Raw genomic sequence first — 16107 nt, forward strand, 5'->3', positions numbered from 1 at the left:
CCCTGTCACCCCCCCCCCCCACGACCAAGCGTCCGGCGCGGCGGGGCCGTTCCCAGCCCCGGCGCTGCCCCCGGCTGACGCACATCCTCCGCCCACGGCCCCGCCGCTTCCCGGCTCCGCCGCCCACGGCCCGCGGAGGGGGAGCGGGGGGGCCGCCCGAGACCGCTCCCCGCTGCCCGCCCACGTGCGGCCGTCGCCCCACGGGGAGGGACCCACGCGGAGGGCGGCACCTCATTCCCGGGGCTGGGGGAACCTCGCTGCGGGGGAACGGACGGTGCCGGCAGCGCGGCGAACCGCAGCTCTCCGGCCGAGCCGAGCCGAGCCGCCCCTTAAGCCGTGGGATGTGGGACCCCTTCCGCGCCGCGGGTCACCGGTGACCCTCGTGCTACATCCGCCCTGGCAAAGCCCCGTCTGGGCCGTGGGATCGCGGGGTCCGGTGTCGGCGGAGCCCGGGGCCGTGGCTTCAGCTGCCGGAGGGGGGCGTTTGGGAGAGGCGGGATCTACGCGCCCCCCACGCGTGACCCATTCACACAAACAACTCGAGGCCGCGCCCTGATAGGCGGAGGCGGTTGTCAATCACACGGGATACACGAGGGGGTGTGGGGCGTGGCCGGTAGTGCCTGTGCTCTGATTGGTCGAGGGGCGTGTCCGTCAGAGCCGTTAGCGGTGCAGTTCAGTGACTGACGGGCATGTTGGTCACCGTGGTAACTGAGGGCGGGAAAATCGCTGTCTTCCTGCACGCTCATTGCTGATAGGTTAAAAATACTGTCAATCAAAATGGCAGGCCGGGGGAGGCGGGAGCAGTACCCGAGGTGTTTTTTCATAGATTAAGTCAGCTGTCAATCAACGACAAAGCCCGGCGAGCGCCTCTTCTATTGGCTGTAGATGCACCTCAGCGGCCGGGCCAGGCGGGTGGCGGAAGCGGAAGCGGACGGTGCAGCCGCGGCGGGAGGGATGAAACCGGCTCCGGGGTGTTGGCTTTCGGGTCTGCCCGTGCTGGTGTTTCTGTTCCTGCTCTTCCTGCTCCTGGAAGCTGCAGGTGTGCGGGGCAGCGCGTCCGTGGGCGGGGACCGGGGGGAGTCATGGTGCGGAGCGGGGCGGCGACAGCCCACGGGACAGCATGGCGGGAGAATGGAATCAGCGGCATGGGCACGGGGAACTGCCCGATGCCTGCTGAGAGACCCCCTGCACCCCAGAGAACCCTCTGAGCGCTTGCCGGGGCCTCCACTCTCAGGACGTCAGTGCGGCCCGGTGGGACCGGGATTTCGTGTCCCGATGCCCCGGTACGGTCGGGCCTTCCGTGCGATTCGGGAGCCGCTTCACCTCGGGAGCCGAGTGCGTGCTGGAGGCACCCTCGGATTTATGTCCCTGAGGTTGGATTTTGGAACTAGGAGTCGAGCTAGAAGATCCCGGCAGCCCAGGGTGCGGGGGTATCCCAAAAAAACAGAGGGGTATTCCAAGGAAAACAGCGGAAGGGCCGTGGGGAATATGCCTAAGTGGAGGATACCCAGGGAGGGAAGGGATTGGGTGGGTGAAGCAGAGGGCAGCATAGCCTGAACCCCTCCCTCTGCTCTTCCCAGGCACCAAGGATCCCATCATCCCGCTCCAGGAGGGCCATGATTTCAGCTACAATAAATCCCAGCGCTTCTGCTACACCAACACACGCCTCCCGCAATGGAACGACATCTGGACAAGGACACAGGTGACAGGAGGAGGAAGCAGAGGCAGCAGATCCTCCCTGCTCCAGCCCCTTCACCCATCCATTCCCCCCTCGCTTCCCACAGATCCACGTCACCAGCAGCCAGATGATCCGCATCACCCAGGTGGACAGCGAGGAGGAGCTGGAGAAGTTCAGCATGTGGAACACCGTGTTCTCCTTCCTGCGGGGGAAGCTCAACGACACCAGCATCGACGTGGATCTCTACAGCAACAAAACCTGCCTCAAGGTCGAGCTGCTGGAGCCCAACACCACCTACTCCGTTATCCTCTTCCGACGTATGTCCCCTCCTCGCTGGGGGAAAGGGGGCCTGGGTCTGCCCAGGGGATGGCAGGACGGAGCAGCTCATGATCCAAGGGCCTGTTCCTTCCTCACAAATGGAATTTGGTCTGTAGAAGGAATTTAGGGCACTTGGAAGTTCACCTGGATACTGCCAGCTCCCTGTGGCAGGTGAGAGCTTCCTACCTTGCCCTTCTTCACTGGGATTCACTTACTTTCCAGGTTTTGATCCTAAGATGTTCCTTGTTTTCTTCCTGGGCCTGCTGTTGTTTTTCTGTGGGGACACACTGAGCAGGTGAGCCCCCTCCTTTCCCTGGGGGCAGTGCCTAGTGGCTCCTGGGAGGGGGTGTTTGTGCACAGGTATCCTTAAATCACCTGCTGTGATTGATTCCCTGTGGGATCATTGCAGGAGCCAAATCTTCTACTACTCAGCTGGGATCAGTGTTGGCTTGTTGGCCTCGCTGCTTGTCCTCATCTACATGATGTCCAAGATCATGCCCAAGGTGGGTGTCATATCTTGAGGGACTCGGAGACCTCATAGCCTTTTCCATACCTGTCCTGGGATGGACTGGGTTTGGTACAGAGCAGCTCAGCACCTGGGGAAGGTATCCACAGCCTGCCTGCAATGCCCCTATGCCCCCTAGAAAAGCCCTGTGTACTTCCTGCTGGTCGGAGGTTGGTCCTTTTCCCTGTACCTGCTTCAGCTGATCTTCAAGAACCTGCGGGAGATCTGCACATCCTACTGGCAGTACCTGTTAGGTAGGTGGGAGCTCTGGGATTCACTGGTTCACCAGGTGAACGTCTCCTAACAGAGCTGGAACGTGCTGAGACTCTCTGTCTGGGGGTGGTGCCAGCTTCCCCCTCATCCTCACGGAGCCCCCAATTTCTGCCCCATCCCTGTGCTCTACCACAGGTTACCTGCTGTTTGTGGGCCTCTTGAGCTTCGCTGTGTGCTACAGGTATGGCCCCTTGGAGAACGAACGCAGCATCAACCTCCTGTCCTGGGCCCTGCAGCTCCTGGGGCTGCTGCTGATGTACTCGGGTATCCAGATCCACCCCATCGCCCTGGGCCTGGTGCTCATTGCCGTCTGCACCAAGAACCTGGATTACCCCTTGCAATGGGCCTTCGCTGCCTACCGGTGAGCCCTTGGGATTCCAGCTTGCTCCGAGCTCCCAGCTGGTTTGGGATGGGCTGCTGGATGGAGCCTGGGTCACAGAACAGGGTTGTTTTCACTAGGAGTGGGGTGGATAACTGTGCCCTTTTCCACCTGGGACTGGTACAGTAGAGGGCCCTTGGGAGCAGAGGCTAGAGGGCTGTGTTCCACTTTCCCCACTGCCAGCTGCCCCAGGAGCTGGTTCTGTCCTTGGAGCTCAGGCTGCCCCAGGGATTCATATCCCAATAGCTGTTTCTGCCCAAGATTTCCTGCTCTGGGAGGTGGTCCTGCCTCAGAATCTGGTTGTGCCTTAGAGTTCCTGCCCCAGGGTCTAGCTCTGGGATCCTGCCCTGGGATCCTGGTTTCGGATGCTGCTTCAGGAGCTGGTCCTGCTCTGAGGTGCTGCCCCAGCAGCTGGTCCCACCACATCCAGGCAGGCATTAACTGGTGTTGTCCCCGTGGCAGGAGGGTGCAGAGTTACAAGCTGGGTCCAACCCCCCCTCGGCTGCTGACGGAGGAGGAATTTCGGCTCCAGGGCGAGGTGGAGACCCGAAAGGCCCTGGCAGAGCTGCGGAGCTCCTGCCAGAGCCCTGAATTCTCTGCCTGGACCACAGTGTCCCGCATCCAGTCTCCCAAAAGGTAACATCCCTGGCAGTGAGCTTGGAGTGGCCACCCTGTGTCCCTCTGTGTTATCTCTGTCCTTCGAGAGAGAGACACAGATCTGTGGTGTGTGGGAGCACAGAGTGCTATGGGGAAAGGACGGATAGCACCACGTCCCAGCACCAAAATGCTTTGCCTGCGTGTGTCAGGGCCTCTCCAGAAGCTCTGGACACACCTGCCTAACATGCTGCTCCATGGTTTCTCCCAGGTTTGCTGACTTTGTGGGTGGTGCTTCCCATGTCACCCCCAGTGAGGTGTCTGCGCATGAGCAGGAGTTTGGCCTGGGAAGATTCTACATTGACAAGCAGCTCTTTGAGGATGATGATGATGATGATGAAGAGGAGGAGGAGGAAAATGTCAATGACTCTTCTACTGGGAATCACAGGAGTTATTCACTGCCCCACAACCATCTGGATGTCCAGTGAGGTCAGCTGCCCTGGGACCAAGGAGCAGAACCCCTGCTGGGCTGCTCCAGGAATGGTGGGGATGGGTCCTGTGGGGATGGATCCTGTGGGGGATGGACCCTCTCTGACAGGAAGAAAATGGGGGTCTGACCTCCCTTCCCCTGCAGCTTCTGCCTGAGGTGTGAACACTGTTGTCAGCAGAGCTCTGGGTGTTTTGGGGATGAGACACATGGGACCCTCCCCAGGCTGGAAGGTCACCTCGTCCTGGGTGCAACCTGGACTGACCCCAACTTTTGCAGAGGATGTTTGTGAGCTCCCAGAGTGGCACCCCTGGGGCAGGGACCCTGTCCCAAACCTTGGTGCTTATCTGGCTCCATCCCTCAGTGCCACAGCTGTGGGCTGCAGACAGGAGCCCTTTACCCCTTGCTGGACACTGGACCTGGGGTGGGGATGGACCTTCCCCTCCATCTCCTGTGCAGGTGCCTGAGGGTAACACACACGAGAGGAACTTTGGACCTGTCCCACTGGTACCTGCAGGCTCAGCACCTGTCTGGAGCCATGGTGAGGGAGCTGCCAGTGACCTGCTCCTCCTCCTCCCGTTAAAAATATGTCAGACGGCTCCAGCTGGTCGGGCCACACCTCTGCCTTGGCTTCAATCCCGCGTGGATACCAAAAGCTCCAATGCTTCCCCGATGGAGCTGTGGAGCCTTGGGGTCTGCTGGCTGCCCCTGGATGTGGTATTGGGGTAGAGGCCATGCTCAGCCCCCTCTCCCCATGCCAGAGCTAAGGATGAGTATGGATGTGCTTCCTCCCTGCCTCACTGCCCTTCTCCTGCTGTTACTCCTCTCCCAATGGGTGCAGGCAGGGGCTGGGGGTGACTCCACCGATGTTCCAGCTCCCAGTGCTGGCTGGGGAGCTCTGCCAAAGAACAAAGCTGGAGGGGATGCCCCAATCTATGCAACTTCCTAAGCAATAACACTGCCCTCACCTCCTCACAGTGTCTCAGCTACCCTGGGGACCCCCAGCTCAGTCCCTACCTCGCCTGAAGCTTCTGCCATCAGTTTGTCCCAGTCTGATGTCTGTCCCTGTCCCAGCTTTGCTCCTCAGCCCTTGCTGCACTTTCCTCCCTCCTCAGGTGTGAGCAGATTCTGTTACTCCATCCCCTCAGCGTGATGAATGACTAATTATATTTTTAATAAAGATGTATTTTTTAGGGCCTGAACCTCATTTGTTCATCCTGCTGTGATCCCAGGGCTCAGTCACCTGTGGGAGGTCGTTCTGCTGGGGATGGTGTGTGGGAACTCAACAACCCCTGGGTGACACAGTCCCTGTGGCAGCACCTACCTTGGCCTCAGGTTGAGCTGGGACCAGGTGTCCTCCTCCAAGCAACCCTGGGCATTCCCGGTTCTCCAGCCCTGTACCTTGCCCCTGTTTCCCGCAGCCCAGGAGAGAGGAAGCTCCTTTTGTTTGCTCAGCTCCAGGATTGTCCCTGCTTGTTCCTGCTCTGAGCTGCGGGGTGGGGAAGGCACACAGCAGCCGGGCAGGGACCGCGGGCAGGGGCTGCAGCCGGCAACACTGTTGGGGCTGATCCCCATCCTTCGTGCCTCAGTATCCCTATCTGGGAGTTGTGGGGGAGGGCCCTGCGGCCCCCCCGCCCATCCGTGGGCTGGACAGGGCCAGCACCGGGCTCTGGGCTGGGCTGAGCCCCGCCGGTTCCGGAGCAGCTCCAGCTGAAGCCACCCCAGGAGCTACTGCTCTGCGATTTACTCCGGGAGGTGAGTCGGGGACCCCTCTGCTGCCAGACAGCGCCTGAAGCGCCCGAGCCCCCCAGTCCTCAGCTGGATGGGGGTACCCTGTCCCTTCAACCCCCATCCTAGGGCACCTGCATCCCATGGGTCGTGGGGAGCTGGTGTCCTTGGGAGCACCGGGGTGAGCCAGCGCTGCCCTGGAGCTGTGGGGGGCTCTTCATCTGCCTCCCACCCGTGGCTGCTGACCCTGGGCTCTCAACCCAGCAGCACGGGGGGCTCAGAGCCGTAGAGGGCTCTGCCATCTCTAGGGGTTGCTGGGGCTACCTCCATCACTCTTTTAGCCCCATCCTTCCCCACCTTCTCGCTCGTGAACTTTCCCCAGGACACCGATAAGTGGGGCTGGGTTTACAGCCCTGCTCCCCAGCTGTAAAGTGGGGGTGAAGGTCATCCCCGGGAATGTGACTGTGCTGTCACAGACAGGTAAGGGATGGGGGAGAGTGGGGGGAAGCAGCGCACAGGCTCCCGGGGCTGATCTGTTGGGGGCTTGGGCTCCTCTCCCCGCCCCGGCTTCCCCCTGCCAGGAAGGAGGGAGGAAGTGGAGCTTGAATTAATCCCTGCCCCAAGAATAGGATCCAGGTGTCTGCATTTCCTGGCCGGGTCCCCGCTTCCCCCCAGCATCCGGCCGTCCCCAACCCCACCACGGAGTCCCAGGCACCGAGATACCCCAGGAAGGCGCCCCCTGTGCCTCTGGGTGTGTGGCTGCTTTGTCCCCTGTCCCCAGGGTTGGGGGGAGCAGCCAAGATCCCTGAGACTGCTGAGGACCTGGTGGGGGTATTTGGGGAAGGGGCTGCGTGTCCGTGGCTGCAGCCCCCCCCCCCCCCCCCCCCGTGCTGTGTCCCAGCCGCCCCGGAGCTGCCCGGCCATGGAAGGCACCTCCTCGATGCTGGACGCCGAGGCTGTCGCGGACCTGGTGCTGCTGGACCCTCTGACCGAGGAGTCGTTGGTCCAGACGCTGCAGGAGCGATTCCGCCGCCACGACATCTATGTGGGCAGTGGGATGGGGAGGGGGTTCGGGTTGGGGGGACGACAGGGGCTGCTGGGGTGTTGAGTGGGATATGGGGTCTAGGATGGGGAATGGAATATGGAACGTGGGATATGGGATGGGAAGAAGATATGGGGTCTAAGATGGGGATTGGGAGGGATGCAGCATCTGGGATGAGGAATGAGATATGGGGTCTGGGATGGGGATTAGGAAGGCTGCAGGGTCTGGGATGGGGGGTGGGATTTGGGTTCTGGGCTATGGGATCTGAGATGGGGTTTGGGAAGGCTGTAGGGTCTGAGACGGGGAATGGGAGGGCTTCAAGGTGAGCAGGATATGGGGTCTGGGTTGGGGAAAAGGATCTGGAGAGTGGAAGAACTGCAGAGTCTGGGATTGGGAGCAGGAGAAGTTTGGGGTCCAGAGTGGGAACAGGATATGGGGCCTGGGATGCAAAGTGGGAGGGCTGCAGGATTGAGGGTGATGAGTGGGTTTTGGGGTGTGGGATGGGAAGAAAGATCTGGGAAGCAGGAGGGCTGCAGAGTCTGGGATGGGGAGTGGAAGGGCTGCATGTTCTGGGATGGGGAGCAGGATTTGGTGTCTGGAATGAAAACAAGGATTTGGGATGAACCAGGGAGAACCAGGACCTGGTCTGGGTCCTGCCAGCCCCTCATCCCTGCTGCCTAATGTCCTGCAGACGTACATTGGGAATGTGGTGATCTCCGTGAACCCGTACCAGGCCCTGCCCATCTACACCCCAGAGAAGGTGGAGGAGTATCACAACTGCAGCTTCTTCGCTGTGAAGCCCCACATGTGAGCACAGCAAGGCTGGTGGTGCCCTTGGTCCCCTGGATCGTGGCAAGGGCATTGCTCCCGGGCAATCCCAAGGTGTCAGGATCCAAGGGAATTCACTTGAGGCAACACCACAGCCACAACAGGGAGGGGGTGGCCTTGGCATTTCCTGAAGCCCCCAGATGGCTCCAGCCCCTTTCAACACCTCTTGCCCCCAGATATGCCATTGCTGACGATGCCTATCGCTCACTGCGGGACCGGGACCGGGACCAGTGCATCCTCATCACCGGCGAGAGCGGCGCTGGCAAGACAGGTACAGCCTGGGCTGTAAGGGGGGCTCAGGGCACTGCAAGGGACTGGTGGGGTGAGGGGCACAGCCCCAGCACCCACAGCCCCACGCCAATGACCCCCTGCCCCTCTCTGGCAGAGGCCAGCAAGCTGGTGATGTCCTACGTGGCAGCTGTGAGCAGCAAAGGGGAGGAGGTGAACAAGGTGAAGGAGCAGCTCCTGCAGTCCAACCCTGTGCTGGAGGGTGAGTGCCCCACATCCTGAGCCTTGCTTCCCACATCCCAAACCTGCCAGGGCTCGGCACTGTCCCCCTGGACCACACTGTAACCCCGTCCTCTCCTGCAGCCTTTGGAAACGCCAAGACTGTCCGTAATGACAACTCCTCCCGATTCGTGAGTGACATGGGGAGGAGGGTTGGGCCCTGCTGGGGCCATGTGAGCTCTGATGGGGGTGGGAGAACAGAGGGGACAGCGATGGGGATGTGGGGAGCGGAGCTGCCAGTCCCACTAGGACCCCCTTCCCTGACCCAGCCCCCTCTCCCAGGGCAAGTACATGGACATTGAATTTGACTTCAAGGGGGAGCCCCTGGGAGGGGTCATCAGCAACTGTGAGTACCCACCACCCATCCCGGGGGGGGTTCTACTCCACACATCCCAGTGACACTGACCCCTCCCCGCAGACCTGCTGGAGAAATCCCGCATTGTCCGACACGTGAAGGGCGAGAGGAACTTCCACATCTTCTACCAGCTCCTGGCTGGGGCTTCACCACAGCTGCTCCGTAGGTCCAGACCACACAATGTGGGGGATTTGGAGGTGGAACAGGAGCTGGGGGGGATCATGGCTGAACTGCCACCTGCTCTCCCCTCAACCAGAGCAGCTGAAACTCCGCCAGGACTGTGGGCACTATGGATACCTGGACCGGGCGAGCTCCAGCCTGCCCGGCATGGACGATGCAGCCAACTTCCACGCTATGCAGGTACCCATGGGAAGATAGGACACCCCCAAAAAATCCTGGAGCCCACCCCATCCCCTGAGCTGTTGTGTCCATCCCCAGGATGCCATGAGGGTCATCGGCTTCTCACCCGCCGAGGTGACGGAGCTGCTGGAGGTGACGGCCGTGGTGCTCAAACTGGGCAACATCCAGCTGAGCAGCAGCTTCCAGGCCAGCGGGATGGAGGCCTGCAGCATCACTGACCCCCAGGGTAGGGATGGGGATAAGGATGGGAATGGGGGGTGTGGGAAACCCCTCAGCCCGTCCTCAGCTCTGGCACTGCCATCTCCCCACACAGAGCTGCGCGAGATCTGCGAGCTGATCGGGCTGGATCCCAGCACGCTGGAGCAGGCGCTGTGCACCCGCACGGTGAAGGCGCGGGATGAGACAGTGCTCACCACCCTCACTGTCCCCCAGGTGAGCAAGACCAGCCCCAGCTGTGAGGCTGATGCCTGGCAGCTCCCCATGAGCTGGCACTAGCCCCTCTCCCCTCTCCCCAGGGCTACTACGGCCGTGACGCACTGGCCAAGAACATCTACAGCCGCCTCTTTGACTGGCTGGTGAATCGCATCAATACCAGCATCCAGGTGAGCTTCAGGGGATGCTGGAGCCTCAGCAGGACCCTGGGCCCCCACCCCACACAGGGCACAACACCCCATTATCTCCCCAGGTGAAGTCGGACGAGCAGAGGAAGGTGATGGGTGTCCTGGACATCTACGGCTTTGAGATCTTCCAGGTGAGTGAAGGATCCACCAGGCCCCATTCAGAGGGTCAGGAACAGCAGTTGAGACATGGGGTAGGGCTGGGGGCTCAGGAAGCACTTGCCATACAGGACCCTTCTCTTGCAGGACAACGGCTTTGAGCAGTTCATCATCAACTACTGCAACGAGAAGCTGCAGCAGATCTTCATCCTGATGACGCTGAAGGAGGAGCAGGAGGAATACGTCCGAGAGGTACCTCCATCCTCTGCCAGAGCATGGCCCCAAGGAGCTTCAGCCCCCCCGGGATGGGGAAGTGCCGGAGACGGCTCTGCCGCAGGTCCCTCCCTCGCCCCGCTCCCTGCCGAGAGCAGATTCAATGGCAGGAAGGGATTCGGGATCCTCATCCACGTGGCCGGACATCCAGTTCCTGCCCCACATCAGCTGGGGGTGTCCATGGGGCACGGTCTGGTTTGTCTGTGTGTCTGACCCACATCTGCTCTCAGGGTATCCAGTGGACCCCGGTGGAGTTTTTCGACAACAGCATCATCTGCAACTTGATTGAGAATGTGAGTTGCCTGCCCTGTGCTGGGATTTGGGGTTCCAGCTCCCCCCATAGCCCAGAATGGGATTCGCTGGGACCAGTTTGGGGTGACACAATCCATCATGGCGCAGAGCACCAGCGGGGTCCTGGCCATGCTGGACGAGGAGTGCCTGCGGCCCGGCGTGGTCAACGAGGACACCTTCCTCAACAAACTCAACCAGCTCTTGGCCAAACATAAGCACTATGAGAGCAAGGAGACGCAGAATGCCCGGCACATCACCGACACCAGCCTGCCAGCACACTGCTTCCGCATCCACCACTATGCCGGCAAGGTCTGGCAGTGCCTGCTCCTTTACCCAGCACCCTGCTCCTCTTCCCAGTGCCCCAGTCCTCTTCTCAGCTCCCCAGTCCTTTTCACAGTACCCTGGTTCTCTTTCCAGCACCCTGGTCCTCTTCATAATGCCCGAGTTCTCCTTCTAGTACCGCAATCCTCTTCCCAGCGCCCTAGTCTTTTCCCCAGCATTTTGGTTCTTTTTCCACCACCCCAGTCCTCTTCCTTGCATCTCAGACCTCCTCCTAGCTCTCTGGGCCTCTTCATAGCATCCTGGTCCTCTTCCCAGTACCCTGGTTCTCTTCCCAGCATCCCTGTCCTCTTCCCAGTGCCCTGGTCCCCTTCCCAGCTTTTCACAGAAGATGTGGGACTGGACTAGGAACAGTCATGGAGATGCTGAACTGTGTCCCACTCCCTGCCTGGGCGCTGACCCCACTGCCCCCCCAGGTAACCTACAACGTGACAGGCTTCATCGAGAAGAACAACGACCTGCTCTTCCGTGACCTCTCACAGGCCATGTGGGCGTCCCGGCACACTCTGCTGCGCTCACTCTTCCCCGAGGGAGACCCCCAGAAAGTCTCCCTCAAGCTGCCACCCACCGCAGGCTTCCAGTTCAAGTCATCCGTGGCAATGCTGATGAAGAACCTCTACTCCAAGAACCCTAACTACATCAGGTACTGGCCCCAGCAGAGACCCCCGGGGGTGGCTCTGGTGCCTGTGAAACCCCCCCTGAACCCCCACTACGCTCTGCAGGTGCATCAAACCCAACGACACCAAGTCAGCCATGGTGTTCACGCCAGAACTGGTGCTGGCACAGGTCCGGTACCTGGGGCTGATGGAGAATGTCCGGGTGCGGCGGGCAGGCTACGCCTTCCGCCAGCTCTACGGCCCCTTCCTGCAGCGCTACAAGATGCTCAACCGCCGCACGTGGCCCCGCTGGGACGGTGGGGACAGGTACGGAGCTGGCACGGACTGTGAGAACCAGGGGCCTCCCAGGGGTGCTCTGACCAACCTCGTCTCTGATATGGTGCAGGGAAGGGGTTGAGGTGCTGATGGCAGGTCTGGCATTCCCTGCTGAGGAGCTGGCGTTCGGCCACACCAAAATCTTCATCCGCTCACCACGCACTGTGAGTCTGGGAATGGGGGAGTCTGGGGGGATCCAAACTCATCCAGGGAGTTCTGGGTGATGCCACAGCCCCTGGAGCTGCTCAGCCACTCAAAGCTTGCCATGGTTGTCCCTAGCTCTTTGACCTGGAGCAGCAGCGCCAGGAGCGCGTGTCCCAGCTCGCCACCCTCATCCAGAAGATGTTTCGGGGCTGGCGGTGCCGCACCCAGTATCAGCTGATGCGCAAGAGCCAGATCCTCATCTCTGCCTGGTTCCGTGGCCATAGGGTGAGGTCCTTGCCATGCTTCCCCTGCCCATCCCTCTCCCCCTGGCTCTCCAAGCCTACCCAACTCAACCCCTTGTTCCCCCGCAGCAAAAGAACCAGTACAAGCAGATGAAGCGGTCGGCCCTGGTCCTGCAGGCATATGCACGGGGCTGGAAGGTATGGGCTGGGCAGCTCCAGGGCCACCAATGGGACTGGCTGGTGTGGGGAGCAGGGTGGGTGGGGACAGGGGCTCTGTGTGCCCCACGTTGGGACCAGGAGCTCCGTGTGTCCCACAGTGGGACCAGATTCACCCTCATCTCCTCTCCCCATCTTTCCTCCTTCTCTCCTGCCTCTTTCCTGCCTCTCCCTCTCACTCCATGTCTGTGTTGGTGTCTCCCCTCGGGCTCCCTGGGCTCTCACCCCCGCAGTCTCGCCGGCTCCTCCGGGAGCTGAAGTCTCAGTGCCGATGTCACGCAGCTGCCACCACCATCGCTGCTCACTGGAGAGGGTACCAGGTAACAGGGCCACATGCCCTCAGGTCACCTCTGTCTTGCTGTCCGTGCCGCTGTGTCCGGGCTGTCTGTCTGTCTGCCCACCCTGTCGGGCTGGAGTCTCTGTCCTCTCCACTGGGGCCAAACAGGGACTGGGGGACGTGGACGACATGGGGGACAGGGACTGGGGGACATGGGGGATGGGACACCCTTGTCCTTGGTGGGGCTGGTGGTGATGTCCGGTGTCCTCACCGCTGGAGCTGTCCCCACAGGCACGCAGGACCTACAGGAAGTATTTCCGTTCCAGCGCCAGCACCCGCGTGTCCAACTTCATCTACTGGGGGCTGGTGAGTGGGGCTGGGGGAGAGAGGACCACAGTGCCTTCCCAGCCCCCTGCCCTGGGGCTGGACACCCCTGTCCTGTCCTGACCCCATACCGCATTGTCACCCCCAGGTGCAGAGGTACCTGCTGGGGCTGGCAAAGAACCTCCCACCGCTGGCGGTGACAGACCGGACCTGGCCCCCAGCACCGTACAGGTTCCTGGATAAGACCAACCAGGAGCTGAAGAACATCTTCTACCACTGGAAGGTGGGAGCAGGGGGAGATGGGGAGAATTCCAGTTGGGATCTGGGTGCGCCAGCTCACCAGGGAGATCTTTGGTGGCACCAAACCCTCCCTCCCTCGGCAGTGCAAGAAGTACCGGGACCAGCTGCCGCCATCGCGCCGGGCCCAGCTGCAGGCCAAGCTCTGTGCCAGTGAGCTCTTCAAGGACAAGAAGACCCTCTACCCCAAAAGGTGCCAGGGCAGGGGGCTGAGGGTGCAGGGGAGCTCAGGGCAGCAGTGGCTGATTGACTCGTCCCCAGCCTGCAGCAGCCCTTCCGCGGAGACTACCTGGGGCTGAAGCAGAACCCCAAGTACCAGAAGCTCCATGCTGTGGCCAAGGACAAGCTGGTGATGGCCGACACTGTGAGGAAGGTGAACAGGGCCAATGGAAAGGTGAGATCCTGCCTTGGCCCCATGCCCTGAGCTCATGGTGACCCCCTGCCCACACTGACCCCCCACCCACAGACAGTTCCACGCCTGCTGCTCCTCACCACCGAGCACCTAATCCTGGCTGACCCCAAGGCTGCCCAGCCCAAGACCGTGCTCAGCATCAGTGACATCCGTGGTGTCTCAGTCACCCACTTCTCTGATGGCTTCCTGGCTCTGCACCTCAAGGAGGTACCTGGGGAGGGGGGTCCTGGGGGCTCAGGGGGTCCCCAGCGGGGCTGACCCCCCCCACTTCCCTCACAGGTCTCCACCGTGGGGGCCAAGGGCGACTTCCTGCTGGTTAGTGACCACCTCATCGAGCTGGTCACCCGCCTGCATCAGACCTTCGAGGCCATCAGCGGGCAGGTGCTGCCCCTGCACATCACTGACAGGTGTGGTCGTTGTGGGTGTGGTTACAGTGGGTGGAGTCTGAAGGGCAGGACTGCAATGGGTGGGGCTGTGTGGATGGGGCAGGACAGGGCTGGGATTCAGAGGGTGTGGCTTCTGTGGGTGGCACTACCTTGGGTGGGGCCAGGAGGGTGGGGCTGATGTGGGTGGGGTTATCGTGGGTGGGACAGGGCAGTGTCCAGGGTGGGATTGAGGTGAGGGTGGAGCCTCCAAGGGTGGGACACCATGTGAGTGCCCTGAGCAGCTGCAGCAGGAAACTGCTGAGGAGTGCCTGTAACCAAGGCAGCTCATCAAGCAATGAAGAGATGGGTCTGGGCGTGTCCCCTTCCCAGCTCTCCATCCTGACCCCTCTCCACTCAAACCCCTTCCCTCCATCCTGCCCTTTCCCCTCCATCCTCCCACCACAGGTTCTCCACCCACTTCCTGAAGGGGGACATGTCCATCACCGTGGTGGAGTCACCCAAGGCTGGCACTGACGGCCCTGTCTGCAAGAAAAAGGGCAGCAACAAGATGGAGGTCCTGGTGCACTGAGGGGACCCCTACCCTCACACGGGTATCCCCGAGCTCCCCTTGTGTCATCCCCCACCCCTGCAGGTGCTGGCAGCACCCAGGCATTGCTCCAAACCTATTAAAAGGATACTGAAGCGTCGGTACCGGGGCAGTGTCACCCCATTACAGGCGGGGTGGGACCTCAGGACACAGTGCCCAAGCTGGGGGGCATAGCCCAGCCCGGTGATGTAGCCTCTCATCTTGGCCTCCTGCTTTTCCTGACTTTTCCTGATGCCTGATTGCAGCCAGTACTCCGCTTGTGGTGATTGGAAAGGCTCCAAATTATGGCCACTTTTCCCATCGAGTGGCTCACAGCTTGTGCTGCTGCAGAGGCAATTTCTTTGCGGCCGTGGGTGGGTGCATGTGAGGTCCCTGTCACCCTCCTGTCTGCACTGGATATCCTTGTCCCTGTGCCCAGGGTCCCCCCAGCCTGCTGCAGGACACCCATGCAGGGGCTCCTTGCCCAGGCTGGCACTGGATCTGCACTTGGGGACCAGGAGCAGAGAACGGGCTAGAGGAAAGTCACTGCACAGGCCCAGTAGCACTGCTGCAGCCCAGGACCTGTGGGACCTCCATCAGTCCTGCACCCTCCAGGTGCCTCAGGACCATCATCAGTCCTGCAGCTCTCAGGGTCTGGGGTGGGAACCTGCCAGTCCTCCAGCCGCGAGAATCCTCAGGACCCCTATCAGCCCTGCAGCCTCCAGGTGCTGGAACTCCATCAGTGCTTCAACCCCCGGGATCCATGGGACCCCTGCCAGCCCTGCAGGCCCCAGGACCTGCCCATCCCCTGCCAGTCCCCCAGAACCCTCCAGACACCCCTCAGTCATCCGCCCCTCTGAACCCTCAGGACCCCACAGCCCCCATGACAGGATCTTCCCCCCTTCGCTGCCTTTCCCCCCCTGCACTCATCAAGCTCTTAGAGAGGGTTTTTTATCCTGTCCCCACACGTCACCCGCGTTACCTTCGGGAGCTGCCAACTCCCCGTCACGTCACCATCAGCACCAGCTCCCAGGTGGGCCCTGGAGCACAGTTTGTCGTGCAGGGGGAGGTGTGCGGGCAGCTCCCGCACGTGGAGGGGCACGTGCCTGGTGGCACGGTGGCACTTTGGTGGCCTGGCCATGTCCCAGCACCGAGGGCTCCCCGCTCTCGGCTGCGGGCTCTGTCACGTCCCACCACAGGGACCTTCCCCTGGCGAGGGGCGAGAGCCGTAAACAAGCCCGGGGCACCACGGCTCTTCACAGCTGCATCGCACTTGGCATCGCACAAGTAGGTGTTATTAATTAATTAGGACCGTCGCTGGCCAGGCTCCGATTTAATTAACGTTCCCGGCACTGCAGATGCTGCCCTGCCCTGGGCTGTGTTGCCACGTGAGCCGCTGCTGCCGGTCCCCTTCCCGGGGGGCTGCTGCAGCCACCAGAGCAGTTGCCACTGCCTGTTTCTTGGGATGGAGTCGGTGGCTCTCATTTGTTTGCCCAGTCGTTCCCTCTTTCCTTTTGCCCTTCTGCTTTTCCCCAAATTTTCCTTGCCATCTTACACCTTGGCACATCCTGGCACGGGAGTGAGCAGGCCAGGAGCGCTGCGATGGGCAAGGTGTGAGGTACGTGTGAGTGTGTGTGTG

The 16107-nt window shown here is 61.3% G+C and overlaps 2 protein-coding genes across 4 annotated transcripts; both read left to right on the plus strand.

Moving 5' to 3' along the window:
* The first annotated feature begins 885 nt into the window (after positions 1-885).
* Positions 886-5373, plus strand: NEMP1 (nuclear envelope integral membrane protein 1). 2 transcript variants are annotated; one of them, XM_062510979.1, is made up of 10 exons: positions 886-1039; positions 1581-1702; positions 1785-1995; positions 2219-2291; positions 2406-2499; positions 2641-2755; positions 2910-3135; positions 3616-3789; positions 4019-4236; positions 4694-5373. In XM_062510979.1, the coding sequence occupies exons 1-9, from the start codon at positions 886-888 to the stop codon at positions 4233-4235; spliced, it is 1386 nt and encodes a 461-aa protein (XP_062366963.1). In that variant the 3' UTR covers position 4236; positions 4694-5373. The 2 variants fall into 2 exon arrangements, with proteins under 2 accessions (XP_062366963.1, XP_062366962.1); XM_062510978.1 differs by having other exon boundaries at positions 4019-5373.
* Positions 5374-6884: 1511 nt separating this feature from the next.
* MYO1A (myosin IA) lies at positions 6885-14541 on the plus strand. Of its 2 annotated transcripts, XM_062510904.1 has the most exons (28): positions 6885-7007; positions 7696-7811; positions 8009-8103; positions 8218-8322; positions 8424-8470; positions 8622-8685; positions 8758-8856; positions 8951-9054; positions 9133-9280; positions 9368-9486; positions 9570-9656; positions 9740-9805; positions 9918-10022; positions 10274-10336; positions 10443-10643; positions 11090-11316; positions 11396-11596; positions 11676-11769; positions 11885-12034; positions 12121-12189; positions 12441-12527; positions 12776-12850; positions 12957-13091; positions 13192-13298; positions 13367-13499; positions 13572-13724; positions 13797-13924; positions 14348-14541. In XM_062510904.1, exons 1-28 carry the CDS (start codon positions 6885-6887, stop codon positions 14469-14471), a joined length of 3225 nt encoding a protein of 1074 aa, XP_062366888.1. In that variant the 3' UTR covers positions 14472-14541. The 2 variants fall into 2 exon arrangements, with proteins under 2 accessions (XP_062366888.1, XP_062366889.1); XM_062510905.1 differs by lacking the exon at positions 12441-12527.
* Positions 14542-16107: the final 1566 nt, after the last annotated feature.

Source organism: Cinclus cinclus, chromosome 30 (genome assembly GCF_963662255.1).
Source record: "Cinclus cinclus chromosome 30, bCinCin1.1, whole genome shotgun sequence".
In the NCBI taxonomy this organism is placed as follows: Eukaryota; Metazoa; Chordata; class Aves; order Passeriformes; family Cinclidae; genus Cinclus; species Cinclus cinclus.